The sequence below is a fragment of the Passer montanus genome, unplaced genomic scaffold (genome assembly GCF_014805655.1).
Source record: "Passer montanus isolate IOZ18808 unplaced genomic scaffold, ASM1480565v1 scaffold14, whole genome shotgun sequence".
Classification (NCBI taxonomy): domain Eukaryota; kingdom Metazoa; phylum Chordata; class Aves; order Passeriformes; family Passeridae; genus Passer; species Passer montanus.
The window spans coordinates 11,603,703-11,624,752 of NW_024360941.1; the positions used below are offsets into that span (position 1 = coordinate 11,603,703).

A 21,050-nucleotide genomic window follows, 5' to 3' on the forward strand; every position below is an offset into this window, starting at 1 on the left:
AAAAGATAAAATTTTAGCTACCCTTAGGTCTTATTTGCTTACATTGGCCTCATGGTGCTGCCAAACTTTTGTAGAAAGTTCCACTATGTTATTGAAAAGCAGACTTTGTGATTACTTCTATCTCTAGATAGGTGCATTATGAATTGAGACCATTTGGGGGAAAAGTCTGGTGGTTTGTTTTTAGTTCAAGTGAGCAATTATCACAGTTTTATTCATTACAATACAGAATAGTTAACAGTTTTTATTCCTAGGAATTCAACAATACCTTTATATTAAATGTCAAACCTAGGTCATTAGAAGTACTATGGAATTCTAAGGAGAGGAGTTGGGTCCTGATGCAGAATGCCACTGAAACATAAATTCTCTAAAATTTACATTTCTCTCAACCTGCATTCACTCAAAGTGGATTCAATAGAAGTGTTTTCCACCTCTGCAGCCTTAGGAGAATGAAATTGATGTATTTCTAATCCTAAGTGTCTAAGGCCTATTACCTCTTGTGCCTTGCAGTGAATCCAGGCTAACAGATTGAGGACCTTAACAGAATGCATAAGACATTTTGCCTGGGCTTGCTTAAAAATGTGTTAATTCATGTGATAATGTCCACAGATTCAACACACCTTAGAGGCAAATAGATTATTTTTAATAGAGTTAGATACTGGCAGATTTGAGTTGGTTTGGGGGGAAGATTAACCTGTGCTCCACAATGTGAAAATTGGTGTGCACATTTCCTAAAATATGTAATTTGTGATTACAGAAAAAAAAGAATGCTATTGCCTTAGCTGGAAGAGTCCAGTAAAGTACAGTGATCTTTTGAGCCAACAGTGGTCTTCTCTGCTGATGATTGCTATTGTGTCTAGAGGTTTTCTCAAATTGCAGGGACAACAGATGAGTCAAATAAAACAGATTAGTGGTATTTTTGCTTACATGGAAGAAAGTTTTAAAGCGTCCCAGATATATCTAACTATATATGGATATTTTGATACCTAGAGGTAAAAGAAAAAAATGCAAAAAATGTTAGGGATAGTTTTTCTTTTCTCTTTCACCTCTCTTCAAGTCACTTTCTATTCTGTCAACTTCCAAATGTCAGTTTTGATTTATTCTGCACTGAAACAACAGGTATCTGAAAATAGCTTTCCTCATCTCCACAGTTGCCTTTGCCTGACCCATAAAAAGCCTAAATTTTGCTTTTTTGCTTTAGGCAATTAGTTCTTAATGTTTTTGTGTGTTTTACCCTAAAAATAAAGTGAGCCAAAGAGTAGTATTATAAAAACTTGTCTTTGTGTACTGCAGGGAAAACAGTACATACTCATTATACAAGAACAGGGAAATAATCAGTTGAATTTAAATTGAAATTGATAGAAGAAAATACGTTTTGATATAGTGCATGTTTAGCCTGCAGAACAAAATGCCACAAGACATCAGTGAGAGCATGAGTTTTGGGCTGCTTAGAGAAAGAGCAAGCTGTTAGTGAATAAACAGACTGGAAGGCATTCATCCCTCCCTTTATACTGGCCACTTTCAGACAGGGTGTTGCTCTTGATGGTTTACCCTACTGCAGTAATTCCTGTTTCTGCTTATTTGGTTACAGTTTTACACAGTTTTTGTAACTGTTCACTATCAAATAAGTTATCTCTTGCTCCACCATTTTTGGAATAAACTAACTTTCTCATGTTCTGTGTATGCTTTCAGGAATCCTACCCCTTACACTGCTTTTTAGACAGACATCTCCATCAGAAGTACAGAGATAATTTCTAACATTGGATTCCTTTTGTAGTGCAGTCTTCTGAGTGTTGAAGCTGTTCTTCCTCAGTTGTCTTCTAGCAGTGGGCTGTAATGATCTTTAGAGCCATTTATCACGAACTGGACCATCATGGAACTGACCAAACATTGCATTTAGGACAGTGTAGGAGACAGGGCTGCAAGAAAACCTAAAGCACTAGAACATTTTTTACTGATCACAATGGAATCTCTCTGCTCAGAAACATGACCAAATTAATAGATTTATTCCCCTCCATATTTTTCAGATGCTGTTAGAGTACAATGATACACAAGATCCGAAGATTTAGGATTAAACTATTTAGGGTTTTTAAACACGTATATTCTAAATACACTTTTATTCTGTGTCAGTAGTATTATAGCTCTTAAGATGAGGAGTGTTTAATTCTTGTATGCATAAGGCCTAGCAATATTGGCCTTTATTTTGTGATAGCAGACATCAACTAAATAATAATGTTGCACAAAGTAACAGTAGCTAGCTGCCATTCAATATCACTGGCAGAGTGATAAAATATGATGCATATTCTGATGTGCTGTGAGAATTTCAGTACTATTTTCCTGGGCCTTATTCACAATTCCATATTTAGTATGAGTTTTGTTAAAGTCCTGTGAGACTTAATATGGTGTGACATACTTGTCATGTGATTCAGCACTCTATTGGCAGGATTGTGCATTATGAAATAATTTAAAACAGAGCCAAAATGATGCCAAAAAGTTTTTTTAATTGGTAAGGTAGGCTTTTTTACATCTTCCAAGTATTGCAAGGCATTCTATATATATGATGCCCAAAATCAGAGAAATTGTTCTTTAGCAAGGTGAAGCAACTTCAGCATAAGCTAAAAAAGTCACATATCTAATGTAAAAATTACATTAGGAATGTTAAAATTATGCAATAACTCTATTCCAGTTGAGACCAGTCTATCTGTAAAGTAATGTGTAATATTCCTTTTTTGCTTGGAGATAGTTTATTTATATAATATCTCAGCTTCTGCAATCTGGAGTCTAGGGCTTTCCAGATGTGTTTATATAATATTGCATTCATTGATGCATAGTATCCATTTTCTTCTAAGCTGCGGTCAAAAGTTCTTGTCATGGATCCTTCCTTGAAGAAAGTTATTCTAAATCACGTTTCTGTTGCTGGACACCTGGCTATCTTATATCAAAACTACTTGGGCTTCTGGGCTGAGTCTTACTGTCCTTGAATATTTTGATAGTCTGTCTCCATTTCTATAAAGACACAGTTTTCAGTTAACTTAATCTTTCTGCCCAAGTCATGGATGGTTTTTATCACTTTTTTGCCCCTTCTGTTTTTCTCTTTACTGAATTTAGTAGAGAATGCTTCAGTTTTATTTTCCACAGAGGAAGTGGCAGTGCAAAAAAAAACCTGATTTGCTGTGAGCCGTCTCTCCTCACCAGTGTGAGAAGGGAGAAACCGTCTGCATGTCAGCCAGTGCACATCAGCAGTTGGTGCTCAAAGAGTACTGACTAAAACTAAAAACTTTATTATTTTACTTTTATTCACATGATTCTGTTTTCTGAGCTGACACCTTTGAGTTTTTTGATGCTGTATTTCCATCTTTTATTGTAAGGGCAAAAGCTTTAGTAAAATGCTTAACATTTGTGAAATAAGGGTACTTCCCAGCTGTCTTTGTATCCAGAGATTAGTTTATTACATTACTTTGTATTTTGTAGTTTAGATTTGTTAGGTACTGAATACTTCCCACTTAAAATATTAAGATTAGCTGACTTTTTAATAGCAACATCTGTTGAATAAGTTGGCAGAAATATATATTGAATAAATGTAAGAGTGGAATATTATTTGCTTTAAAAGTTGAATTATTTAATAATACAGAACTGGCTTGTCTTGTAAAATATTAGCATGATTCACTGGAGTTTTGTACTCCATAGCTTAATAAAATATTTAAAGTGCTGCTTATGTGAAGATGTAGCAAGTGCATGTTATGTGATCAATTTTGAAGGGAAGATACACTATTGCAGAAGCTATAAGCTCCCTGTGAGATGAAATATAGTGTAATTTCCTGTAAGTCAGTGCCTGGTCAAGTAGTGCAAACAGTTTAGGCTTTAGAAATTAGCTATTTGAGCTCCATAGTTTGAAAAGACAGGGTAGATAGGTATATAGATAATTTAAATCATTTGTGGATGGATTCTATTTCAAGAGCATAAGAATTTTAGCATTATCTGGAAGCAGCCTGGATTTGTTGTCAGATGCCATATCCTTCCAAGAGTCTCATAGGAACAGTTTGGCATGGCTCAGTGAGGCAGACAAGATGTGCAAGTCTGATAGCATTACACTTTAAATACTTATCACTCAGAGTTAATGTAGCAGGAGAGTCTCTGACAACTTTGTTAGTAACTCCACTCATTAGAAATAGAGATATCCAAACAAATTTTCTTAACCCACATGAAGATGCCAGACTGACTTTTCTGCCATTATTTTTCCCTCAGCGTTCAGCCAGACAGTGCAACCACTCTGGCATTGTATTAATGGGATTCAAAATAAAGGAGAGTAGCTCAAGGTGAGGAGCTGTGCTGTGTGCTGCCTAAGACAACACATTCCTGGATTCCTACTGCTGAATCCCCACAGCACGCCCCTGGAGTAACTGGCTGATCATGCCATGAACACGTGCACTCTTCACTGGGTAGAAAAGTGGCTGAATGAGCGGGTCCAGTGGAGTTACACCCAGCTGGTGGCTAGTCATGAGTGGTGTTCCCAATGGCTCAGTATTGGGAACAGTCCTGTTTAATTTCCCAGTATCAGAGAAGAAGCTGAGTTGGAAAGGACCCATCAAGATCATCAAGTTCCGCTCCTGGCCCTGCATAGGACCATCCCCAAGAGTCACACCACTGCCCAAAAGTGTACTCCAAACACTTGCTGGACTCTCTCAGGTTTGGTGCTGTGACCTCTTCCCTGGGGAGCCTCTTCCAGTGCCCAACCACTCTGGATGAAAACCCTTTTCTAATAACCAACCTAAACCTCCCTTGACACAGCTTCAGGCTGTTCCCTTGGGTCCTGTCACCAATCACAGAGAAGAGGTTAGTGCCTGCCCCTCCACTTCACAAGGAAATTGTGAAGTGGACGTCTCTGAGTCTCCCCTTTCCAGACTGAACAGACCAAGTGACCTCTGGTGCTCCTTATATGGCTTCCCCTCAAAGCCCTTCACCATCCTCATGGCCCTTCTTTGAACACTCTCTAACAGCTTTATAACTTTCTTATTTATAACCTTCTTTGGTGCCCAGAACTGCACACAATATTCAAGGTGAGGCCCCAGCAGTGCAGAGCAGAGCAGGATAATCACCTCCCTTGCCCAGCTGGTGATGCTTTGTCTATAATCAATGATCTTTATCAATGATTTATTAATGGAGAGATTAAGTGCTCCCTCAGCAAGTTCACAGACACACCAGGCTGGATGGGACTGCTGACCTGCTGGAGGGCAGAAGGTTCCACAGAGGGATCTGGACATGCTGGATCATTGGGCCAAGGCCTACTCTATAAGGTTAAATATGGCCAAGTTCTGGGTCCTGCACTCTGGTCACAAAAACCTCCTGCAGCACTACCAGCTGGGGGAAGAGTAGCTGGAAAACTGTCTTGCAGAAAAGCCCTGGAAGTCGTTGACTGCCAGCTGAACACGATCCATCAGTGTGCCCCAGTGGCCAGGAAGACCAGGTGGCTTCCTGGCATGCTTCAAAAATAGCATGGCAGCAGGGTCAGGAAAGGATCTTCCCTCTGTACTCGGCACTGATGAGGCCACACCTCAAGTGCTGTGTCCAGTTCTGGGCCCTAGGTTCAGAAAGGACATGGAGGTCCTGGAGCAGGTCCAGAGAAGGGCAGTGAAGCTGGTGAAGGGTCTGGAGCACAAACCTTGTGAGGGGCGCCTGAGGGAGAAGGGGTTGGTTAACCTGGAGAAAAGGAGGCTTAGGGGGATCTTACCACTCTCTGTAAGCACCTGAAAAGACATTGTAGCCAGGTGGGGGTTGTGCTCTTCTCACAAGTAACAAGCCATAGGACAAGAAGAAATGGCAGTTGTCCTATGGCTTGTTACTTGTGAGAAGAGCACAAGAAGAAATGGCTTCAAGTTGCACTAAGGGAGGTTTAGATTGAATATTAGGAAAAACTTCTTTGAAAGGGTTGTCAGGCATCAGAAAAATCTGCCCAGGGAAGTGGTTGGGTCATAATCCCTCCAGGTATTTAAAAAATGTGTTGATGTGGCATTTAGGGACATGGTTTAGCAGTGGACTTGGCAGTGCTGAGTTGACAGTTGGACTCAATGATCTTAAGGGTCATTTCCAACCTACATTTTTCTAAGCTTCGTATATAAAAGTTAAAATTTTCTTTCATTACCTTGATGCCTAAGGTGGACTGTCAGAGTTATGACAGTTCACACCATCACTGTCATCTCTGGAGTTTATCTATAGGATTAACTCCTCAAAGGCTTTGAGAATATGGATTACAGTCTCTAGTAGTCTGTGGTCTACCAAAGCCAGCATCAATTCTCACTTTCTCAGAGAAAATAAAAAAGGAAAATATCAGTGGCAGACTGTTTTATTGCACTATTTTCTTAAAACTTATAGTATATTGGAGTTCTAGTCAAGTGCTCATATAATGCCAATTCCCATTTTTAGTCTGTTGAGTCTTACAGCAGAAGAAGGAGAGTGTGAAAATTGCAGGCTGGTCAGGCAGCTTCTTATTTTTAACAGGAAGCTCATGTATAGGAGTATTGTTGTATCTATCATATGGCTTTCCTTCTGTCCCCCAAAGCAATACACATATCTTGGAAAGGGAAACAGCTACCTTTGTGTTTCTTGGGTTTTTTTGGGATCTGTTTGTGAAATATACCTGGACATTTACCATATGTAGCAGGAAGGAAAGAGCAATAAAGGTCAAGTGGATAAGACACTTATCAGGACTTAATGAATTTACATGATTCTCTGAATCTGTACAATCCAAATAATGCTGTTGTAAATATTTTTACATAGGCCCAGTTATTATTTTTGTCTTCGCTACATTGAAAATGTCACAACTTTTAATGAAGTACCTTCTTAGACAGGATTTAAGCTACCAGGACTTTGTCTTTTGAGATTATTGATTATACTCTGAGCTCAGAAGCTAAAAAAATTTGGGGTGTGGTGTTGTGCACCAGTAGATGTAGTGCATAAGCTTCTGTTGTTGCTGCCATCAAGTTTAATATTGTTTAGAATGAAGTAACCTATGTAAAATATTTAATGGAATCATGTTTGTAATGCAAATATTTTCAAGTAGAGGGCCTGTGCCAAGATGTTGTAATTCATCTGTTAACCTCCCATAGCAAAATCATCTGTAAACAACAAATCTTGTTTATGAACTGCTGGTATTTTTCTCAGGCTGCAGTGGGGCAAACTAATTTCTAGTGTCTCTGCAGTGTAAATTGGCCCATTACTATGCAAGGATCCAAGCATGTGTGCCAGAGAATCAAAGTCCCATCGGCTGAGAAGCAGCTCAGTGCCACGTGGTGTAACCAGAAAGGCTTTTCCCCTGCACAGCTGGCTCAGTTAGTGCTGGATCCTCTGAGCTGTGCTGTATAAGTGACAGGCACAAGGCAAATACAGCATGCACTTACCTTCAAGAGGAGCTGGGTATCAGCATTCACGTGTCTCTTAGCTATGACAAAACCCAAACACCTTTCTGGTTCTATTTAGCTGTGTGTTGGTAAGTTCAAAGTCTCCACAGTATGCTTTCTTACCATTTTTACATATAATGTATTCATTTTTCTGGGCTTAATTAGGCAAGGGCAAGCCATATGGTACAGAGTTGCCAACATAACAAGTTGGTGGGAAACCTTTGGTGCAAAGACCTTTCTTTGAATGAGGTTTTGTTGTTTGTAGAGTTGTGCATGTGCATCTGGAGAAAAACTCCAGGTAGAATGTGCCATGTTTAGAGACTCTTTCAAAGTAATTACGATTGCATGAACTGAAAATAAAGGATCCTACCATATAGAAGCTCAGGGAGTAATACTTCCTTTGGAGATTTTAATTGAAAAAATAAACTGATCACTTGCAGTGTACTTAACTTCGACTTTGCTTTTCATATCTATTGCTGATCTTTGGTCTTCTTGAACACTTAGTAAATATATTTCTTTAGATTACTTCTTCTAGGCTGTAGCTAGCTTCTTGTATCCATAATCAGATTTTTTATGGTAGGAATATGTGCAAGTAGATGTGAATTAGTGAAATGAATACTTAGCAAAGACCCTAAAAAAAATTTAAATTACTGTTTTTGAAGAAGTTGCCAGAAATTTGTAACTGAGAGATTACTGTTTTCTTTGTACTTAACTTAGGAAAGCTGTGATAAGTAGTGTGGACTGCAGTCACATTGCTCATTATTGACTTTTTAATGGAGTTCCCTGTAGTCTGTTGCCAAAGCCAACACAAATAAACAGCAGCAGAAAGCCTGTCCCTGCTTGTCTCTCTCAAAACTATGAGAGACTTCCTCCCTGCTACCCTGTATTTTGGGTAGTTCTATTTCCTGTCTGGATGCCAGTGTATTATTAATGTTTGGGGGTCTTTGGTCTTTACTTAAAGGGAAAGTCTTTTTCCATGCGAGTGTCATGATGAGTTACTGCTTCTATAACCCTTTGTAGATTGGATGTTGTTAGCTATTTGAAAAATAGGCAACATCAAACAAAAGAGTTAGGATTGCCTGTGCTCCAGCTTGATTTACTTTTATACTTTACCATATGCTCTTTCTTTCACAGGCATTTCCTATTCAAAACAGGAACAGGGACCACTCCGCTGTTCAGCACTGCAACGCCAGGGTACACGATGGCATCCGGCTCTGTTTATTCCCCTCCTACTCGGCCACTACCTAGGAACACTCTATCCAGAAGTGCTTTTAAATTCAAGAAGTCTTCAAAGTACTGTAGCTGGAAATGTACTGCACTCTGTGCTGTAGGGGTCTCAGTGCTGCTGGCAATACTGCTGTCCTACTTTATAGGTGAGTCCCATTTTTTATAATTGTCACTATGAACAGTGGTGTCTGATGGATTGTACATGGACTGTGACATACTAAGCTTGAACTAGCCAAGTCTTTGGTAACAGTAAAAACCACAAGGATTTAATGAAAAGTCACAATTGTTCAGAGAAATTAGAAAATTTGAATATTTTGCAAGCATCCTGTAGCTTGATGGTCAGTGAATTAACTTCAAAGAAGTATTTGAACTGCAATTAAATTATGTGGGGTCAAGTTCTTTTAAAAGTATAGGTAAAATATAGGCTGTAAAAATTCCATTATGTGAATATAACTTTCAGCATATCTTTGGAACGCTTTTCCTCTCATTTTTGCTGAAATATTGCTAATACAATCTTTAGGAATGCTAACTATCACCTATTCCATCATTACATCCATGTATGTTTGTGTATAGAGCTGGAGCAAAAGTCTAATACAGATGTTTGATTGCGAAATAGGGAAAATAATTGTCCAAAAGACAACATGCAGTGAAGATTTAGACTTCTTCCTCTCTTGTGGGTTGTTTATTTTTAATTAATGTCACTTTCCTCTATTTGTTTGTTAAAATCTCTTTTCCAAATTTTAGTTTAGATTTCCTTCATTTCTTCATCTCCTTAATTATTTTCCTAAATGATCACTGCAAATATTATGTAATTTGAGTTTTAAGCAGTTATTAGGAGCAATGGTTGGCTCTGAGTCCTTGACTTCAATAAGGGAACAGAACAGGGTCATTCTGCACTCATAACTTCCTTTACATCTTTGTCCAGATTATAGATTTTTTCATCTCTTGAGACTATAAATGGTCTTCAAAGGCTTTCTTTTAACTGACTTGTTAATTAGAAGTTTAGGTCATCACAATTACAGAAATATAAATATAATGATCTGGGTTTTTTTACTGGTTGGACACAGGTTTAGCATCTTGAGGAGTGGAGGAAAGAAAACAGAAAGAAGAGAGTCAATCTCTCATTCCTTCCCTCTTTTTAAAATCAGTATTAATTTATAGTAGAGCCTAGAAGGCCTTAAGATCCTTAAATCTTCATGTCGTTGTTCAAACAACCTTGGTGCATTTCAATGCAAGACACAGCATAAGCTCTACAGAGCCTTTGAAGTAGTTCTCACTGAGTTGAATCTCCTGTGAACAATGCAAGAAACTGGGTTGCTGAGTAGCTGGAGAAATTCCCCTCTGACCCAGCAAAGCTGAACCCCCTGAGCACCCTTTCCACCTCAGCTGCCAGCCCCAAAGAGCAAAAGACATATATGCAAATGTAGGGCTCGCCACTGCTCTTCAGCTTCCTTCAGTCATTGGATTTGTGGGTATTTTGTGTGAATGTGCAAGGAGTTTAAAGGTGTGGCTTAGAGTTAAGTTTTGACACGAAATCTTTTTTTAAGTAGGATTGAAATAATCCCACTTATAAAACACATTAATTGTACTCAGTGTCTGTAATATTGCCTCATAAATCATCAGAAGTAAACATCTGCTACTAAATAAATGCATAAATATGCAAGAAAAAATTCAGCATGAAGTATCACTGTCAGAAGCCGGGAAAAACAGCCATACATATAGTAAAACACTGGAGACCTGATTGTGAGCTGAGCTGTACACTTTGCTAGCCCCAAAGAGCCGGATTACTTATGAATCTGAGGGGCACGGGAAGATAGCTGTACCGGATTATTTCTCCCACGGGCGCATTAAGAAATGGAAGCATGTCTAATGCGCCTCTATTCCTGTATTCGGGAGAAAGAACGGAGCTTCCCAGTGAGCAAGGGCTGAAAACTCCACACATCATTTATTCACATACCCTGTAAGGAAAAGATAGCTGTGCAACATTTCATTTCGTGGGTGCACGCCAGCTCACATCCTAGATGAAATAATGCACAGCAGCCTTCCTCTGCCCACAGTCAATAGGGAGCTCAGTGCCTACTGGTGATATTACACATATTTCAGCTAACTCAGCAATCTAAATGTAAAATTCAGCACTCAGAGATGCTCTCTAGAGAACTTTGTGTCCATAAAATGACGAATGCATTGCACTCATTCATATATGTGGTTTTCCCATCTCTGCAGATGTAATATCAGAAATATTCCCCATTTAATAGGCCAGCCAAGTATAAATGAGTAGAAATCATTAATGTAAGATGGAAGCACTCCTTCATCTTAGTTGACTATTTCATAGAATGGCTTGGGTTGGAACAGATATTTAAGGTCATTTAGTTTCAAACCCCCTGCCATGGACAGGGACATGTTGTGCAAGATCAGGTTGCTCAAAGTGCCATCCAGCTTGACCTTGAATACATCCAGGAGCATCCACAGTTTCTCTGAGCAACCTGTTGCATTGTCTGATCGCCTCACAGCAAAGAATTTATTCCTAATATCTAATCTAAACCTGTCCCATTTCAGTTAAAGCCATTCCCCTTTTCCCCTCTTTGTGAGAAGTCCCTCTCCAGGTCTCTTTCAGGTCCCCTGTAGGTAATAGAAAGCTGCTGTAAGGTCTCCCCAGAGCCTTCTCTTCTTCAGGCTGAACAACCCTCCTCTCCTTTAGTCAGTCTTCAGAAGAGACATGCTTCATAACATAGGTGTGAAAGGGAAATGACTGAGTAGGAAATTGGTTGTAACATAAAAAGAAGGGAAGGATTGCAGGGTTGCGTGACCCCTAGCACCCTGTGATATGCCTCCAATACAGTGGTCTGGCATCTCTGCTGAAGTTTACAGCAGCTGAAGGGGCATGTCACATTTGTATAGCCAGTTTGAGACATGTTTTGAACTTCACAGAGATATGTTGCCACAAGTGTTAAAATGCTACCACCTTGTAGCATTTACATGAAAGAATGAATTCAATGTGAAGTATCACTGTCAAGAGCTGGGAAATCACCCGTTTTGCAGCAAGATTGTGGCAAAATATGCCAGTACACGTTGATAAGGTGTGGCTGATGTCCATTGTGTGCCTGTGGCAGCTGCAGACAGAAGGACTAATAGACTGCTCTTCCAGTGAGTGGTGGTGTAACCCAGCCCTTCTCAGAATTGCAGAGATGAATGTGTCATGCCCAGGCTTATTTTAGTTACGTAGAAAAAGTGACTTGAGATCTTGCTGCCTCTGCTCGGGCGACATAAGGCAGAAGAGACAGTTTGCTAGACTTCATGTCTGCCTTTGCAGAGCTGCTCAGTCAATTACTGCTCCGTCAATTAGCCCAGCCAGAGGAAGGAGCTGCATCAAGAGTCTGGTATGTCTTACACTTCTTCCATCACTCTGACAGGAAAGACTCCTACGTTTACAAAGTCTGCAGAGATGAGGTGAGAGCAGAGGGTGTCAGCATGGGTAGAGACCAGAGCAAACACTACACTCTACAGCCACTTAATGCAGTCTTGGAGATCACAAGGAATTGAAAATGTTATTTCAGTCTAAAGGAAAGTCTTCCCATGCATTCTTGCATTTCTAGCCCACATGGTCTCTCTCAACCATTCTGCAGTGTACGAAGTATTTAAACTTAAAGTTCCTATCAATTAGATCTGCTAAGAGAAAATAGAAGGGCATTGTGGAAAATGCTGGTCCTTTGCTTAGAGGCTTCATCTACTGTTAAATGGTTGAGAAAGAAGTAAAGCAACAGAAACGCGCAAGTGCTGAACCAAAAGATATTTCAGTGACATATAGAAGATAGGAATTAAAAATACCTCTAGTTTGAAGTCAAAGATTCAAGGAAAAGCTCCCTGAACTAATGGATTACAAAATGGGGAGTAAATAAATTAAACTGCCTTATTTTGGGATCAAGTTTACACTGGAATTTCTTTAAGCTGCTCATTTGCTTAACTTTTGTCTGTAATCAGCTTTGCAACCAAGGAAAAAAGCAACTTTTTTTTTCCAACATGAAGATTTTAGAATTTTCTTCCCCTGTTGGAAGACTAGGAAGAGCAGTATTAAATACAAGACATTAAAGAATCAGAAGAATGAGTTGCCTTTGTTTGACCTCTTTCTGTATAGACATTAACAGTTTTAACCAACTTGATACAGAGAATCTGTGTGAAACCAGAAAAAGAGTTCAATTTTACTATGTGGAAACAGCACAGGACTTAGTCCTTTGTTTCCCCGTGGCTTGCTGCCTCCTTCAGCACCCATCACTTGAAGTGAATGAATGAATAAAAGGAAAGTTCTGGTGAGCACCCTCCTAGGTCAAAAATGAGCACCAGGTCAAAGTTTCATATGTAACCACCATTCTTCAGTTCCACGTTTTGGGATTTGCCCTGTCCACTTGGGTTTTACTAAGCAAAGGAGCTTAAGTTGTTCTTGGATGTGATTTTTCCTAACAGAAAAATCCACTGTGTAATTTTAGAGAGCTAACTAGTCAGAAGGAGTTGTTTCCAATATGTTGTTACATATCACAGACTCTGACCAGCTGTATTAACAAACTGATTTGTACTGTACTAATTATTTCTGCTGTAGTGTGGATTCAGCAATTAATGGATGAAATTAATGAGAATTTGGGGACCTCAGAACCCCTCTTTCTTCCCCAGGAGTCACTCTAGCAATTGATTCTCCATTCCCAATGGTACTGTCTTGACATTGTCTAAATCAATACAAGAAATTACTGCCATTTTCACTGTACATGGAACTGAAAAGGAGAGCAATTCAGTTCCTCAGTCAGTGCTGGAACTGCACAATACCAGATTCAGTCAACTAAGCATGAAGAGCTGTACACTGAAAAATTGCAGGCATCTGTCATGAATTTTGTCTTATGTCTGCTAAATAAGTTTCCATGAACATAAAATATCATTTGAATGCACAGTAGGACCTGAGCTATTTAGTCAGGCCTTTCCTGTCCTGACTGCTTCACAGCAACCTGTCATACTTTCAAGTCATTGAGCACTTCACTCTTTGTATAACTTGGGATTGATCATCTTGTTAGTCTTATCTCAGCAGTCAGTGGTCAGAGCAAGAATATACACCAGTCAGCTATTCATTGTGATAAAGCAAGTATTTATATGTTGGTGATAACAGAAGGGCATCTCTTCTGTAGGAAGAAAAGAAAACCAAAAACAAACAAACAAAACATAATTTAATTTCATTTAAAAGACCACATGATTATTTTTGTCGCTATTGCCTTCATGACTTTACCACTTTCTTTATCTATCAGTACTTTTTTCGTACTTAAGCACATTCAATTTAGACAGAAAAGAAAGCTAATATTTAGACTTAACAGATTAAATATCTTATGGGAAAACATGTATTTTAGTTGGTACTTCATTCTGTGGGAAACAGTAGAAAAACTTGGGTTCTGTTATGACACAGATAACCATACAATCATGATGAAAGTTTCAAATGAAATGTGAATGGAAAAGATACCAAACTAGAAAGCCATGTTTGATAATTACAGAAAATTAATATTTTCTATGCTGTATAAAAATAGCTACATTGTGCTTGTTATGCAGTTATTATAATAAGCACTCACGCTTTTTGTCTATCTAAAAATGTTACTGTTTTGTCATCATCCCAAAATATTAAAAACAAGCTGAACATTATGTGCCAGTATATTTCAAATAATGGACAACTGTCTTCAGAGATATCTCAAAAACTTCCTGCAAATAAGAACAGAGCAACTTAAGGGATTTTTAGGTAGAAGGAGAAGGAAGTGTCCAGGAAAAACAGCAATCAATTTTCCTTATTAGAGGAGACTGATGCATCAGAAAGATGTGAGGTGTGAAAGATAGTGTGTGACTATCCAAGGTGAGTTTTAAGTAATGGTTAAAAAATATTTAATTGTCTGTTTCTGTAGACTGGGGCTAACTTCCTGTGTCTTCAGTGCTATTTCTGAGTTTGCTGGTGGTGGTTCTCCCATATTAGTCAGGATTTAGTGGGACAGCTGCTGGCATTCTCAGATCTTCCCAGATTGGGGAGGACCAGCTGCCCTCCCTGTTGGGTTCAGTGGCAGAAGTCATAGTAGGGCAGAACCACTCTCCGTAACTAATTGATTTACAGCCCTGACAATTACAGAACTGAATTTTGTGACTAAAGCAATGACTAAATATACCTAAGAATCTATTTTACTTTATCAATAAAGAAAAATATAATATTTCTTTTTGATTGCAATGCCAAGTTAACATTATTCTGCTCTTTGTAAAGCTCAGTTACTGCCAGGAATGAGAAAAACAACTTAATTAATAATGCCATTTAAATGGAATTTTTATTGCAATACCCAGCATAGGTATTGTAATGAACAGCCATGAGGGAGAATATGGTTTAATTGCCATTAATCAGCTTACCTTTCATTATGCGTTTATAGAAACTGTTTTTCTTTTTGACATACATTTAATTTTGAGTATTGTGATGCTGTTGTCACTGAAAGTTTCATCAACAACTTTTGGCTTTCTTCCTTCTCTTGCCATTTCTGTCTGCTTCACTCAGTTTTGCTGGGACCTTATCTATGTCTGGAGCTTCACTGAGGTGTGTGGGTTGAAAATATGTTCCCTGTCTACAGATATGCGGCAGATTTTTACAGTTAGCTAGGTTTATGCTCTCAGCCAATTTGTTTTTCCAACAAAATAAAACCATGAGGTAAACAAGTATATTTATATATCTGATTCTTAAAAAAAAAAAAATGGTTTGCCTTTTGCTCTGCTGTAATCATTTGAAGGAAGTGCTCTGAGATTTTACAGTTGACCAAATCTACCTATCACAATCAATTCAAACTACCATGCAAAAATCTCCAGCAGGGAAACTTGTCTTATGTGAACCTTCCTGAGAAAGCGTGCCAGCTATCCAAGCAGAGCTCTTTAGCATTGTATGGTTGCACCACTTAGCAGAACCACATTGACGTTCTCATGTCCTTGCTCACTGTGTGCCTGTATCTGTATCTGGACTTGTGAAGACAGCCAGTGTCTCCAGCACTGCAGAAAGTACATCAGTTGTTGCAAAGTGTAGACTGACTACTCATTTTAACAATCCATGGAGCTTTTAGGGGGGTTTCATTTGTCTCTAGTGTATTTGGAGGCAGCAGCAATGTTCCTTGCCATCTTTTGTTCAAAATTAAATCTTGGTGGGATTTGGAAGTGGTAGCCTATCAAATTAAGAATCTTTGGATTAGGTACATAGTGATGTCTCTCTTCTGTACAGAATGGATGTTTCCAGCTGCGAGTGTCAGGGGCAGCCAGAAGCTGGCTGCCTCTGATGGAGAGCCATGTGTAGAGCTCTGCCTTCCCAGCACGTGTGCCTCTGCTCTGTGCCTGACAAAATCTGCCTGCCTCTTGTTTTAGACATCAGTGCCACATGTTGCTCTCTCCTGCTTCAACCGGGCCTTTAGTGTGAGGCCAGATAGCCAGCACAATGGTTTAGAAAAGCACCTCCCGAAATTTCTAGAGGATTTTAACTCCTGAATGGACCTTAGAATAGTCCCTGAAATCTGAAGTACAAACCTCCAGCTTCTATTTCAGTACTTAAAAATCTTTAAAAATAGAATCACAAAAAAAAATAGAATCACAAAAGCCAGTTGATAAATGTAGCCCTTGCCTTACTAATAACTAATACTGGTTCAGGCAACTCTTTTCACTCATTCCTGGCATGTGCTTGGTAAAGAGCAGTATTCAGATACAAAAGTAACTTTCCACACTGGTGTTTTGCTTTTAAATGAGGCTTAACATTACAGCTAGTACTTCCATGACTTCTTGCATTACAGATTTTCAGTTCTGTCTAACGTGTGATCAAATTATTTTTCTTAAGTATCCCAAAGCTATGAATTTTAGATATCTGTATGAGCTTCATATAATGTTTACACCATTGGTGATGAGCTCATTTGGCTTCCTTAGAGTGGAAATATTTTGTAAATAATAATGTAATTTCTTATGTTCACCACATTCTCTTTCAAGACTGGGAGGCAGAGATAGAATGACTAGCCCAAAAATGAAGTTGTTGTGCTTTACCACCTTATTGGGCTGAAAGTGTTTTTAACATCTTTTTTGAAATAGTGCAAAATCTAAACATGTTGAACATCTGTCGTGAAGCATAAACATGAAATAGACTTTCTTGCCTCTTGCAAGAATACTGTTGTGGATAATTCCTTTGGCTAATGTTTTTAAAGCAAAGATCTCATTGCTATGTTCCAGATTAAGTGCAAAGCATAATGTTACTGTTTCAGGAGTGCAGGGGATTCGTACTTGGTTGGTGTTGTGGATGTCACTTGCTATTACTGTTTGTGGCACTGGGAATAAAACGTTCATTGAGAAAGATAATCCTCACATGAAAGGAACATGTAATTGACAATCAGGAGGTTAAAAGAGACTTGACAAGATTTTAAGGGATTAAAAAAGTTACTCTGTCATGGCACACCTCTGCTCCAAAGGCTTGTATTCTAATTAAGATTTATCACAAGCTTTTTGGCAATAGTCCTGTCACCCTTGCACTTTTACCCAGTGGAGAAAATTGAAACTCAGTAATTCCAGCAATATAAGAGGTGTAGTAATAATCTGCAAGATGACATGATGATGATATGTCATTGCCTGTAAGTCCCACACATCATATTGTGAACCAGTATGATGTTTTCTCAAAATCTGGATGCTGCTTTCAGGAAAACTGAAGTCTCTTGCAAGCAAGTTTTGTAGAGATGTGTGTCCTTTTGCACTCCTCCTATGGTCTTCTGACAGACTCCCAAATTTTAGCAATTTTCCAGACTAATGAGATATTCAGTTAAAATTCTCTGGTTTTTGATAAAGAGCAAGCCTAGAGTAGTTTAAGAGGTGTTTGTTTTTTATCAGTCCAGGTAACATGTAGTATATTTTAGTAGTAGGCAAACATGTGTAATACTTCAAATTAAGAGATTTTGCAAAGCAGATATTTGCTTGGGTGATTACTTGACTTGTTGTGGACATAGGATTAATCTTCTCTTCTTTGCTGGTAATTTCAATTAATTTCTAACTCATATCTGTGAAGAAAGAAGCCAGGTCTTAGACATGTGCTGTCTGCTGTTGTGTTTGAATTACAATACATATGTTAAAGCTGGTCATTTTGTGTATAAATTGCATCTTTTCTGTAAACTGCAATATTTTCTTGTTTTATTTTCTTTGAAGAGAACTGCTTATTCTCTTTTTGAATGTTTTAAAAAAAGTCATGTTGTTAAAATTGTCTGACTTAGAAAAGGTTTTGTAAACCTCTCCATAGACAAGCACTACAGAATGAAAATGTTGAGTACACGTGTCCAACCTTGCTTCAAGCAATTCCATTTGATATTACATTTATGGCTGAGATCACAAGAACACATGGGTTTTATATGGGTGTAATTACCCCACTGCAGGGATTAATTATGGATGAAAGTTAGATATCCTCTGAAGTAGACAGGAAATTGATGCCATTTCAGACAACTCCATTCACAAAAAAATACCCCAAGCCCACTGTCCCTTAGGAATTGTCACCTTTAGCAGCATTTGTAGTTTTATAATCCAGGAAAAAAAATGTGCTGTAACTGTTTAGATGACATGGGCATTTGCATTTCAGAAGCTTATTTTTCCTCAGTAATAAAACAAATAAAACGAAACCAGAGTGGTTTTGACAATATTTGATAAAATAGGATCACACAAATGCGTGTCTTTAACTAGTTCTACAGAAGCAGTAATGTGGGGGGGTGTTAAGTATATAAATGAATATCAGTTATTTGGAAAATTACTTGGTTCCAGAAACCTCTAAGTAAAGAAATGTGAATGTTTCCTGTAGGTTTTTTTTTAAATTTTAAAATACTTCTAAATGACCCTTATTATGGTACAGGAAGAGTAGTATTTTTGTTTTAATAATATTCGTTGAAAACTAAAACAAAGTCCAGCTGCATGGAGTTAGCCTACTGCTAACCACTGATTTCCTGAGGTGTAACATAGTAACTGAGTACAATAAATTTATCTTTAAATTTATCTTTTTTTATGGGGTCTCCAAGCTTATCTCTTGTTTTACCTTCTCTTTCATCTTTAAAATGCCAAGTCTCACAGCCCTTTTTATTGAGGCAATTTTGCTGGACAGTGGGTCCTCATTTGACTCACTCCAAATCTTTTCACATTACTAAGTAAAAGTTACTTATGTTTTCAAATTATTTCCCAGGTTTTTAATTATTTCTCCAGTGACTTCTTTCCTGCCTCCTGTTAGTACCCTCAAGTACAGGTAATGAAATTGAGGTATCCACATTTGAAAATGAGAGATGCAATCCTTACTGTTATTTCAATTCAGCTGTGGCCAAAATTAGAGGAAAATTTTAAAACACATATTTTTTACTGATCTAATGTCTTTTCACACATTAAAAGGAGTAGTTGGTTTTCTCTATTAATTTTGTAAATGACTATTACTTAGAGCTGATACTGGCTATTCTTAATATCACCTGTAAGATTTTACTGTGCATTGTTGTGGCTGATTTACTTTTAAAGGGAAAAAAAATCAATGTGACGCTTTAATTCTAACTTGCTTTTTCCAAGGCTTAGATAATTGATACAAAATACAAAGTGGTTTACAAACAGATTTGCAAGCAATTTACTAGCTTTACAAACAATTAACAGTAAATTTGTCTTTATGTCACAGTTTCCCTTCATAAATCATGTGTGGTAAATTGTTTTTTCTGTTGATAGTATTTTTCCTGTACCTACAGTATAACTTTGCTCACAGGAATAGTTTCATCAAATCACATTTCAGCTTAGTGGAGGAACATGGTATGTTATTCCAATGCACATAAAACATATTAATGACAATATAATAAAGGATGCCCTATTTAATACCCAATCCCTAGAGTGGTGGTGGTGGTGTTTCAGTAAGAGGATGACTGCAATCACTGAGCTGTTGTAAACCCTAGGGACTTGAACCAAAGGTGTGCATGAGGTTATTTGCTTATGGAGATAGCTAATGGCTTGCAAGTTTACACTGAAGGTGTTGTGGTAAGGTAGAGTTGTTCCCCTTGAAGGTGAACTCAGCATGTCCGTGCTGTGTTTTAATATGGATTGAAGAGGAAATTCTGTGGGCTTGCAAGGTGATCTGCATGTAGTGGTTGGCTTATGCATCTACATAATTGCGCCGTTCGGGTGGGTGAGTGATAATTACCATGGAGAGGTCTAAATCACCAAGAAGAAATTTTGTAAAGAGGTTATAGGTTGTTTTCTTTTGGCCTCAATCATGTACCTTTGATCTACAAGTGGACTGCTGTAATTGTGATATCATGAAGCCTGAAAAACAGCAAAGGATTAGAAAACCTATATATTGACTTGCATGTTCAATCAACTTGCATATGATCTCAGCAGGAAATTCAAAACAAAAGCTAATTTATGGAAAAATATGGAGTTCTAATCACAGTTTAGCTCCGTGGGGTTCCAAATAACATACTACAATCTCTACATGCAGATGCTTTCATCTTACATTTCAGATTTGGTGACATTCCAAAAGTTCTTATCAAGCCTTATTATCATCTTTTATTAAAGCTTATTACATTTATCCTTATTGCATGTTTGCTGTAGTATTCCGTCATTCTTAATATGGAATAAAAAAAGCTTTGATCTTTTTTAGCCAGTCATGAGATGGAAATACGCAACACAAGTGTTTCACTATATAGTATAATCTCCCAGCTCGGTGTGTCCTTTGAGCATTGCTTTAATTGGCCCCTGTTTCTTTTTCCTTTGGTACATAAATCTTTTCATCAGACTGCATTTCTCTGTGCCATCAACATGCAAATAGGCTATGCATGATCATATAGTGCCACTTAATTATATCCCTCAAGAGGTTTCTGATGGTTTTGTTGGGTTTGGGGTGGTTGGTTTCTCTGTAATAAATAAGGCTTTTGAACTATAAGAATGGTTGGATCACTTCATCAATGAAAGGTGTTTCCTAAGAAAGGAGTTTCCAATTATTTTCCATTAATTTCCTGCTTCCATTAATTTTGAGATGTTATATTGTCATTGCTCTTCTTAACACTGTGGGGGTTTGATCTAAAGGCCAAAGCAAGACTTCTGTTGGAGTTGTGAAAAAAAAAACTAAAATAGGTTAAAAAAAATAACATGAGATGCAGCTTTTTTCTAGAAAGCAAGTTTAAGAAAGAAATGGAAAGCCCAGGATAATACTAATGACTATTTTGGTATAGTAGGTGTAGTGGAGACTATTACCAAATGGAGTTTGTTTGTTGTTCATCAGAATAAATGGGCCAATCTGAAACAAGACATAACAGATGTATCTTATTTAAATAAGAGGCTACTGAAAAATTATCTTTGTTTCTGTTTTAAGAAATCTGGATTCTCCCTTAAGCTTTGAATGTGCCTTGTATAATGCAGTTGACAGAATCA

At 38.0% G+C, this 21,050-nt stretch overlaps 1 protein-coding gene across 16 annotated transcripts in view; it reads left to right on the top strand.

The window, feature by feature from the left end:
* The window catches only part of TENM3 (teneurin transmembrane protein 3), a 407,967-nt gene that overhangs the window by 284,616 nt on the left and 102,301 nt on the right, over positions 1 to 21,050 (top strand). For all 16 annotated transcript variants that reach the window (XM_039700050.1, XM_039700051.1, XM_039700048.1 and 13 more), the window contains one exon: positions 8,526 to 8,764. In XM_039700050.1, the coding sequence (XP_039555984.1) occupies positions 8,526 to 8,764 (239 nt within the window). The remainder of the gene's footprint in view (positions 1 to 8,525; positions 8,765 to 21,050) is intronic.